General features: G+C 38.4%; 1 protein-coding gene across 1 annotated transcript in view; it reads right to left on the minus strand.

The window, feature by feature from the left end:
• The window catches only part of Hmmr (hyaluronan mediated motility receptor), a 40,660-nt gene that overhangs the window by 19,826 nt on the left and 10,770 nt on the right, over nucleotides 1-10,064 (minus strand). The window contains exons 5-10 of the mRNA XM_023721786.1: nucleotides 9,575-9,763; nucleotides 8,426-8,512; nucleotides 8,241-8,341; nucleotides 2,005-2,079; nucleotides 1,693-1,871; nucleotides 814-962 (exon numbers count right to left, since the gene is read on the minus strand). Of these exons, the coding sequence (XP_023577554.1) occupies nucleotides 814-962; nucleotides 1,693-1,871; nucleotides 2,005-2,079; nucleotides 8,241-8,341; nucleotides 8,426-8,512; nucleotides 9,575-9,763 (780 nt within the window). The remainder of the gene's footprint in view (nucleotides 1-813; nucleotides 963-1,692; nucleotides 1,872-2,004; nucleotides 2,080-8,240; nucleotides 8,342-8,425; nucleotides 8,513-9,574; nucleotides 9,764-10,064) is intronic.

Genomic DNA, 10,064 nt, shown 5'->3' on the forward strand with positions numbered 1-10,064 from the left:
TTTGGTAAATAAAAAAAAATTTCTATTCCCTCGACTCCTACTGAGTGGAGCATATTTTCATGATTACCTTTTTTGTGCAAACTGTCTACCTTCATCCTATAGCCATAGCTTTTAGTGAGTTTTTTTTTCCTCAATGACATATAAAATGTTCTTATTGTAGTCAGCATTTTAAATTTATCTCTTTTTTTTTTTTTCGCTCCTCGAATGACCTCAGTTCACTTTTGGCTGGCTGGAGGGTTGTGGGGATCGAACTACAGCAACCTGAGGCTGACAGCTTTGTGGAGGAAGCCACTTAAAGAACTGAGCTAGGGCCAGGCCCCCTAAATTTATCTTGTTTTTCTTCTTAGACATTTTTTGTAAGACAACATAAATGTCTACTTAGCTTATATAACGTGAAAATGCGACAAGAAATTTGCTGTGTCTGCTGTTTTACTTCTTCTTCCTCCTGCTCCTCCTCCTCCTCTTCCTCTTCTTGTTCTTCTCCTGGGTGGACCTGTCTCCCCAGCCTGGGCTCACATTGCCAATCCTGTCTGCCTCCCAGAGTACTCAACCTCACAGGTGTGCAGCACTACACCTCACATAACTGTTCTCACATTATGTGTCACACCATGGTAAACATGTTAGGGAGATTTGTGGCTAACTCTTCAGCACACTGGTAATTATTATTTATGCAGGATGCTTCTAGAATTAGAACTGGGCAGAGGTGTCACACAGGTCTTCTGATACAGAAAATTTTATGACAGATAACAGACTTTTTTTACATTGTAAATTAACTACTATTTTACTATACCTTACATTTTTATAGTTAACTACCTTCTCTTGATGGAGAAGTGACTCGGTTTCCAATTCTTTTTGTCGCAGCCTTTCATGTTCTTGTCTTTCAAGAATAAGCTCCTCTTTTAAATTTTGCATCTCCACGCTTAGATTTTCATCCCTTTCTCTATTCCTGTTGACAAGGTCTTCTACAGAAGGAAAATGTTAAAAATACAGTAATTAGACAATAACACTAACTAAAAATAACCCAAGTTTCCTATAATATTCCATCAGCACTGCTTTTAGCATGTTATACAGACTGCTTTTTTTTTTTTTTTTTTAAATTTTTTTTTTTTTTATTTATTACATTTATTTATTGTGTGTGTGTGTGGCCAGCTCAGCCCACCAGGGGGCGGGGCTGGCTGGCATGTGGTGCTGGGGATCGAACCGCGGTCCCTGTGCTTTGCCAAGCTTGTTTCAAGCAGGTGCTTTAGACCACTGAGCCATCTCTCCAGCCCCTACAGATTGCTTTTGAAGGGAAAAAAAAATGGAAGTTTGTATCACTACGAAATATAACATATATTACATGATTATAATAAAAGTTGCAAAGTTAATTTTAACAGTTTTAAGTGACAACCCAGTGGAGAAGTCACAAATTACAATGGCTTACTTTTAATTAAGGAAAGCAAGGTATTTGGCTGGGGAATAGCAGGGTGGTAAGACACTTGCTTGCCATGCATGAAGCCCTGAGTTTGATTTACACACGCGCGTGCACACACACACACGCACACGGTAAATAAGAATTTTAAAAGATGCTATACAATAGAATAAGGTTTTTTGTTTTTTACATAATTATGAAAAAAGTGCTTTAACATAGCACAACTTTTCTTAAATATAGTATGTAGCACTTATCTAAAGAAATTACAAACGCCTTAATACCTTTTTCTGTTCCAAGCAGCTGACATTTAGCATTCAGTTCTTCTACTTGTGTAGATAACCTAACAACATTTTCCTCGAGAGACTGTTTAAGGCTTAAAATTTCTTGATTCTTCTCTTCCAACATTTCTTCTAGGTGGGTGATATCTAGCTTATATTTTTCCACTTGATCGGATGCACAACTGCATTAGAACACATTATTTTGGGAAGCACAGCTCTTTAGTTAGAGGGAAGATTAACAGCAAAGTGATGAAGATGATATATTCATTAGTGCTGAATAAAATAAGGCACATTTAAGGTCACTTTTCATATTACCTAATTTCTTCAATGTATTCTAACAGTTTTTCTGTTTCAGATTTTTCATCAATTTTTTCTTTCTCTATTGAAACACTAGAAAAAAAATTAAAAAACCTGTTAGTATGTACTAGTTTATTATATAATCATACATAATGCTTATACATACCAGAAATTATTACGTCAGGCAGGTTGGCTCCAGAGTTCAAATTCTTGGTCATTCTGTTATCCTACTTCTCAGATTATAGTTTACATGCAAATAGGATACTAAAGATTTTATTTAAGTGAAAAGGCTTCCCAAATATACTTGGAGAAAAAAAAAGGTACGACAACAAACAGTATCTACAACAACTCACATGTTAAAAACTATCTCATTTTGTAGCTGTCCTGGTTTCCTGGCCCACCCAAACAGCATCTTGTGTGCCACAGCTGAAATGGAACTACGTGCGTGTTTGCCTCTTTCAAATAGCCTAATTTAAGAAACAAGAGACTTAAACAGATGATCCACAGTAGCCAACATACCAGTGGTCAGTAAATATAAACACACCCACTAGCAAGGCCAAAAGAAGCTGACAGCAGCAAGTGAGGATGCACAAGTGGAAGAACTGGAACGATCACATTTTGCCAGATGGAGGAGCAGTAGTATAGTTCCTGAGTTTTATTTCTTATTTTATTATTATTTTTTGAGCAGGCTCTCACCAAGCAGTTCAGGCTGGCCCTGAGCTCACTTTGCAGACCAAGCTGGTCTCAAACTTGCAAAGATTCTCCTGCATCAGCCTCCAGACTGCTGAGATTACAGGTGTGCCCCACCACATCTTGTTAGTTTTTGAGGTTTTAAAAATGCTACAAAAAAAAAAAAAAAAAAAATGCTACACACCCCGGGGAGATAGCTCAGTAGAATAAACACGTGGTAAGCACAGGGTCCTGAGTTCAACCTACAGTACTGCAAAAAAAAAAAAGCTACACATGTGCTAGCCTATGAACCAGGAATTCTATCAGATATTTACCTAATGCAAATAAAAACATATATCCATGAAGACAATGCTTAATTCTATGAGTCATTTAAAGAAGAACTGATATAATTCTTACATTGTATCTGCAAATTGAAGAGAAGGGAATTCTCTTAAACATATTCAACAAGACCAGCATTACCCTGACAACAAAATCCTGCACTGCTACCCTACTGGGTCCTAGAAAAAATAGCACTTCATATGACTGAAGCCATCAGAAACAAAACCAATAATTTTTAAAGTATGGAATCTCCCTTCGAGGTCTGAGAGTTCCTCTGGATCTATAAAACCAAGCCTAAGAAATTAAAGACACCCCAGCCCACCATAGGACCCCATAAAACTGAATGCAGTTCTTCTGTGAACAGGACAGTCCGGCCCCCTCATCAGAGTGGCCCCTCCAGCTGCTCAAGCTGGAGTCCGATCCTATTTTTTTCTTATTCTCCTTTGCTAATGCTCTCCTTTTTTTTCCTAATTCTCAACAACAGCTTTCTCTTGTAAACTCACGCTTTAATTTTAATTTCTATTATCATTAGAGCAAGGACCCACACTGGCTGGTGACAATATATGACATCAACACAATGAAAGACAAAAACCATAGCATCATCTCAACAGGTATATAAAAGGCACTTGATAAATTTCAACATTCCTTCATGATAAAAAGGACAAATTAAGTACAGTGGTAAGACCTCAATCTAATAAAAGCACTTAAAAGGTGCAATTAGATAAAAAACATAGTGAATACTTATTATAGTGAAAGACATGGAACCATGAATCTCCTTCAAAACACTCCTGGCTGTGGACGCACAGCCTTCTCGCCACTCTCCGCAGCAGTACCGGAAGTCCTCTTTTGTCTTTAGTGGCAATGTCAGTGCTGCCTCAGGGTCCTGCGTCAATTCAGATGTTTACCTTTCATGGTCATTTCGACTTTGGACAAGCATCAAAAGTAGTGTGGTGCTAGATCCCGTGAATAAGGTGAACGAGGACACACTAACGTTTTCATGAAGCTGCCTTTCTCTCAGCAGCATTCGCCATAATTTGCCACATCTATAAAGATACAGAAGAGGGCTTCCAGACTTGCTTCATTCCAAGTGGCACGAAAGGGATAAATGAGTTCTAAGTGAGAGAGCGTGCTGGAGGAAAATCACTGCCAATGTGCCTTTTATCCTAATAAATTGTTAAGGTGGGTAGTCACTGTATATTTTGATCATGCTGCATATCATAAGCCCACAGGTAACATTTTCCTGAATGGTGAAAAGCTAAAAGCTTTCTGAGACCTGGAATATGACCAGGATGAACACTTTCACCAATTTTAATTCAACACAATGATGCAAATCCTAAAAAAGGCAATCCAACCAGGCAATAGAAAGAAATCAAGGGCCTTTAAACCATTCCAAAACAGGAAATCAAGCTGTCACTCTCTGTAGATGACATGAATTTATACATAGAAAATTCTAAAAATTTAAAAAAACTATTAAAATTAATGAACTTAACAAAAATACAGGATAGCAAATCAACATATAATAAACATTGTTATATTTCAACAGTGAACAACATGAGAGAAATCAAGAAAGCAATCTCATAGTAGCTATATAATAAAAACCTAGGGATAAACTTATTGAAAGAGATGAAATATCTCTAAGGTAAAAATTATAAAACACTGAAGACGACACAAAAATGGAAAGGCTCTTGTATTCGTGAATTAGAAAAATATTGTCAATACTGTATTCTCCAAACTAGACAAAATAATCCTAAAACTTGTATGGGACAACAAAGTATTTCTAGTGAAAGCAATCTTGGACAGAAGGGCCAAAACAGAAAGCAGTACACTTATCTATTTATTTATTCATTTTGTGGGTGTACTCGGGATCCAACTCAGGACTTTGCACGTGCCAGGCAGGCTCTTCCACCACTGAGCTATCTCCCTGGCGCTATACCAATCAATTTTGAAGTATACTGCAAAGCTGTATTACTCCGAAGGGCATGGTACTGGCATAAACAGACACAACAGAGAGCCTAGAAGTAAATCTATGCATCTACAGACAACTGATTTCTGTCACAAAATTTTAAGAACAAGCATTGTAGAAATAACAGCTACCCCAATAAATAGTGCTGCAAAAGTGGGTGTTTACATGCAAAAGAATGAAAATATATCCCTGTATCTTTTAGCAGCTCTAAAATCAACTCAAAGGGTTGAATGTAAAACCAGACACAGCCAGGGAGATGGCTCAGTGGAATAAGCACTTCCCTGGCAAGTGCAAGGGCCTGAGTTCAATCCCTGGTTCCGGAAAAAAAAAAAAAAAAGAAAAAAAAGAAAATCAGGTAAAAGGGTAAATTTTAAGGGCTGGGGAGATGGCTCAGTGGATAAGTGCTTCCCTGGCGAGCACAAAGGCCTGAGTTCAATCCCTGGTTCAGCAAACAAAACAAAACAGATACAATATTAATGTAAAAAAAAATTATTATAAGAAAATATATTATAAGAAAAAATAGGGAAAATACTTTGGCATACCAGAATAGGAAAGATTTTTTGGGATAATACTCTGAAAGCACAAGAAGTAGAAATAAACATAGGCTAATAGGTTTATGTCAAGATACAAAAGTTCCACGTAGCAAAGGTGAAGAAACAGCCTATAGAAAAGGAGAAAACGTGTATACTATACATGTGAGAGGTGCTTTTTTCTTTTTTGGTATGAGTGGAACAGGAGATTGGACCCAGGGGTATGCTACCATGAGCTGTATTCACCAACCCCTTTATTTTTTACTGAGAAACAGGGTCTTGTCTTGGCCAGGCTGGCCTCAAACTTGTGTTCCTCCTGCCTGATGCTCCAAAGTAACCGGTTTTAGATGTTGTTCATGAGGACGGGTTTGGCAAGTTTTTGATAATCAGAGTTCATAAGGAATGCCCCAAATTCTAACACAAATAGCCTGATTAAAAAAGTCAAAGAAGGGGCCTGGCCCTAGCTCAGTTCTTTAAGTGGCTGCTTCAGCAAAGCTTTCAGCCTCAGGTTGCTGGAGTTCCATCCCCACAACACTCCAGCCAGCCAAACCACCCCTGAGGGCATTCGGAGCAAAAAAAAAAAAAAAATGCTTATAAAAGTCAAAGGGCACATAAAATAAAGTCAATGGGCACATAGTCCATGTTCTCCTCAACACTAATTATCGGAGAAATGCAAATGAAAGCCACAGGGAATTATCAGTTTATTCTAGCAACAATGGACATCATCTGAAGTGCTAAAGAGAACAAGTATTGGTGAAGATTTAAGCAAAGGGTGCTCTTGTACCCTTGTGGTAGGGATGTAAAACAGTAGAGCCATTTTGGACAGTTCATAGCCTTCTCCCTCTGTTTTTGTTTTTTAGAGACAGGATCTTGCTATGTAGTTTAGGCTGGCCTTGAACTTACTACGTTGCCTAAACCGGCCTGGAACGCCTTCCTCATTCTCCAGAGTTTTAGGACTATAGACCTGAACCATCACCCCCAACAAGGTTTTTCTTAAAAAAAGAAAAAAAAAACCCCTACCATATGACCTAATAATCCCATTACCCAATGAAAATAAAATCAGTATTCTAAAGAGGTCCATGCCCTCTCTCATTCATTGTAGGAGTATTCACAAAAATCAAGAAAGGTGCAACTTAAATGTCTATCAACTAATGGTATTTATTTATTTATTTATTTATAGACAAGGTCTCACTCTGTAGTTGAGGCTGTGTTTGAACTCACAAGAAAGCCCAGGCTGGTCTTCAGTTCATGACAATTCCCATGCCTTGGCTTCCTGACTCTTAGGATTAGAGGGGAGCACCACCACCACTGATAACAGACGTATTTAAAAAAAAAAAAAAAATGGTACAGTGAGAAAGCAGGGAATAGCGGTACTTTCTGCTGGCTGACTGGGTACTGATTCCCAGAATTACATGGGTGCTTCTGATCAGTTTAGGCTCTTGTCGGATATAACAGAAATGATTATGTAACAGCAAAAGACTAGATATAAAACAAAGTCAGAATTAGTAAGCAGAGGTTATCAGAATTCTGATAATGGGGCTGGAGAGATGGCTCAGTGGTCTAAAGCACCTACTTGAAACAAGCGTGGCAAAGCACAGGGACCGCGGTTCGATCCCCAGCACCACATGCCAGCCAGACCCGCCCCCTGGTGGGCTGAGCTGGCCATACACACACAATAAATAAATGTAATAAATAAAAATAAATAAATATTAAAAAAAAAAAAGAATTCTGATAAGATACAAAGTTGTACCTGTTCATTAATTTTCCAGATACCCTGTGGTCTTTTATTTATTTATTTATTTATTTAGTGTGTGTGTGGCCAGCTCAGCCCACCAGGGGGCGGGGAGGGCTGGCACGTGGTTCTGGGGGATTGAACCGCGGTCCCTGTGCTTTGCTAAGCTTGTTCTAAGTAGGTGCTTTAGACCACTGAGCCATCTCACCAGTCCCTACCCTGTGGTCTTAACGGAGTATCATTCTCATGGAACTGAAGTCACTTAAAATATGTAACAGTGTACCATTAAACACTAGCTTTCAAGTACATGCTATGCAGATTGAGCGCTATTTTTGCAAAGCTGTTCAGATGAATAAATACTTTCAGGAGAAAAAGAAAGCGGTACATATATGCAATTTAACCATAAAAAGGAATGAAATCCTGTCATTTGCAACACAGATAACAGTAGAAATCATTGTGTTTAATGTTTCATTGATTGCAGGCTTAGAATCCTCATGTTCTTCTGGTTATCATCTTCAGAAAACTGATTCCAATAAACTCACTTATTATAAAACACACATTATTTACAGACATATAAAGTGTGTGATCTCACTGATGCTGGAATTAAAATAATTTCAGAGCGAGCACAGGATGGTGGTTACCACAGGTCGGGAAACGTGGAGGTGAGATGGATGGGCAGATGCGGGCTGACTGGTGCTGTTACGATTAGATGGCAATGAGAAGTTCTGCCACGCTACTGTGCAACAGGTGACAGTGGAGAACAATTACTTAAACAACCTAGATAAGCATTACTTAAAAAGTCAGAAGGATTCTGAAGGGTTTCTTCATAAAGAATTGATAAACATCTGAAGAAACGTGTACGTTTAACCTGACTGAAACACGATACAGTGTCCACATGTACTAAAACACTCCACAGCAGCTCGTTGATGTGGATGCAGTCTATGTTTTTAGGTAGTAGGCAAATGAAAAAAAAAAAAAAATTAGTTACACCTAATTTTTCTCTTTCCTTTCGGTCACTTACAGTTTCCCCTCAAGTTCCGCTATCTTCCCCTGAGACTCTTGGAAATTCCTCTGAGTGACCTGCAGCTTCATCTCCATGCTTTCTTGTTTGGCCATCATACTCTACAGAGAAGATGACCTGTGTTAGGATGTGAGATGTGGTTTACAGCCCCAGATCCAGGTGTACTTCCCCAGACTTGTACTCACCCTCATTTTTGTTTCTCTTTTGTTTCTAAGTTTCATTAATTCCAGGCTTAGAATCCTCATGTTCTTCTGGTTACCATCTTCAGAAAACTGATTCCAACAAACACAAAAAAAATTCAAAAAGCTTTTTTTGTGAAGTCATATATAAAATTACTTAAACACTGATTCACTGCATGGCATTGCGAGTATTAGTGCCTGAAGTGTTTTCTGGCAGAGAAAACAGCTTTCGATGAACACAATCCCTAATTGGATAGTACTACTGCTTTTGTCCTTCCTCTTCCTTAATGTGATCTTCTGCTTTATTTTTGAAATAGTTGGGTGGTCACTTGCCTTTATGTTCTAGAAAGTCCATTACAATGAGCCTGTTTGAAAGGCCTTATTAAATATATTTGGTAGGTAACAAAATTAATCTTAAATCACCTGATAAGTCTGAAATGTGTAGACTACAGTCTACCCCAGGCCTACTAAATCAGAATTTCCCCAGGGGGACTCAGAAATGTGCTCCTTTCCTCCTGTTTGATTTGGATGCATTTTTACTCTTTTTCTAAGCAAAGACTATACACAGCACAGGCCCTAAAATAAGAGCTCTTATAAAACTGCAAGGTGACTCATATCCTTCCTGGACTTCTATAACAAACACAACAGGATCATGTCCCGCTCTTGAAGATCTACTAGTATCTATATTGATAAGTGCTATTTATTGAACAAAGCTACTCCAATGATGTATGTCCCACTTCATTCCCAAAAGGATTTGAGGGGGAAGCCAGAAGTGATGTTCCGTTACTACATATTTTAGTGATAGATCTTTAAAGTGACTTTACAATGTAAATTCTAGGATTTTTACTGGTGATATTTACTTTTTAAATTTTTATTATTTTTTAAAATTTAAATTAAATTGAGTGGTGAGAAAATGTCAAGACACTAAACCAGAAAGTAACTTGTTTATAACCTCTTATGTGCCACACCCTAATAAAAAATACAATAATTCCTATTTGAATTATTTGAATATACAAGTATTCCTATTTGAATACTTAAAGTACTTTTAGTGAAGGAAAAGAACTAAGGTAGAGCTAATACTATACAAACAACTGTGAGGAGAAAAAAAACCACGGTCACTATCCAGTTTTAAGTGCTATCATGAGGTTCAGATACCTTAGATTTCAGCAGGTCGTTAGTCCTGGTTAATTCCATAAGCTGTTTTTCCAGGGAAGCATTACTTGCAGAGAGGGATGTTTTCTCCCTGACTGCAGCATTTAACCTTGCTTCCATCTTCTCCAACTCCGTTTCCATACTCTGGATTCGCTTGTCCTGAGCCCCTCGTTCCTGCACAAGGACACGAATCTGCGAGAGAACATTCATGATTCACTGACACGGGGCAAATGCAGGCAGATGCCACTGGCAACAAGTGCACACAGGGTCTAGCAAAGTCAAGTATTTTGACGTTATCCTCACAGACATTCCTACTCTTGATCCCAAGCCTTTGATTGCCTGGAATCAAATGCAAAGTCTTACCTCATCGTTAAAATAATGTCCACTAGAAGAAGAGCTGGTCAGTGTGATGGCGAGGCTGGTGTTCACTTGACTGCCTTTGGGATCTGCCCCAGGACTGGTGGAGCACACTTTGTGGTATGGCTGGGTGGGT

Source organism: Octodon degus, unplaced genomic scaffold (assembly GCF_000260255.1).
Source record: "Octodon degus isolate 3935 unplaced genomic scaffold, OctDeg1.0 scaffold00085, whole genome shotgun sequence".
NCBI lineage: Eukaryota > Metazoa > Chordata > Mammalia > Rodentia > Octodontidae > Octodon > Octodon degus.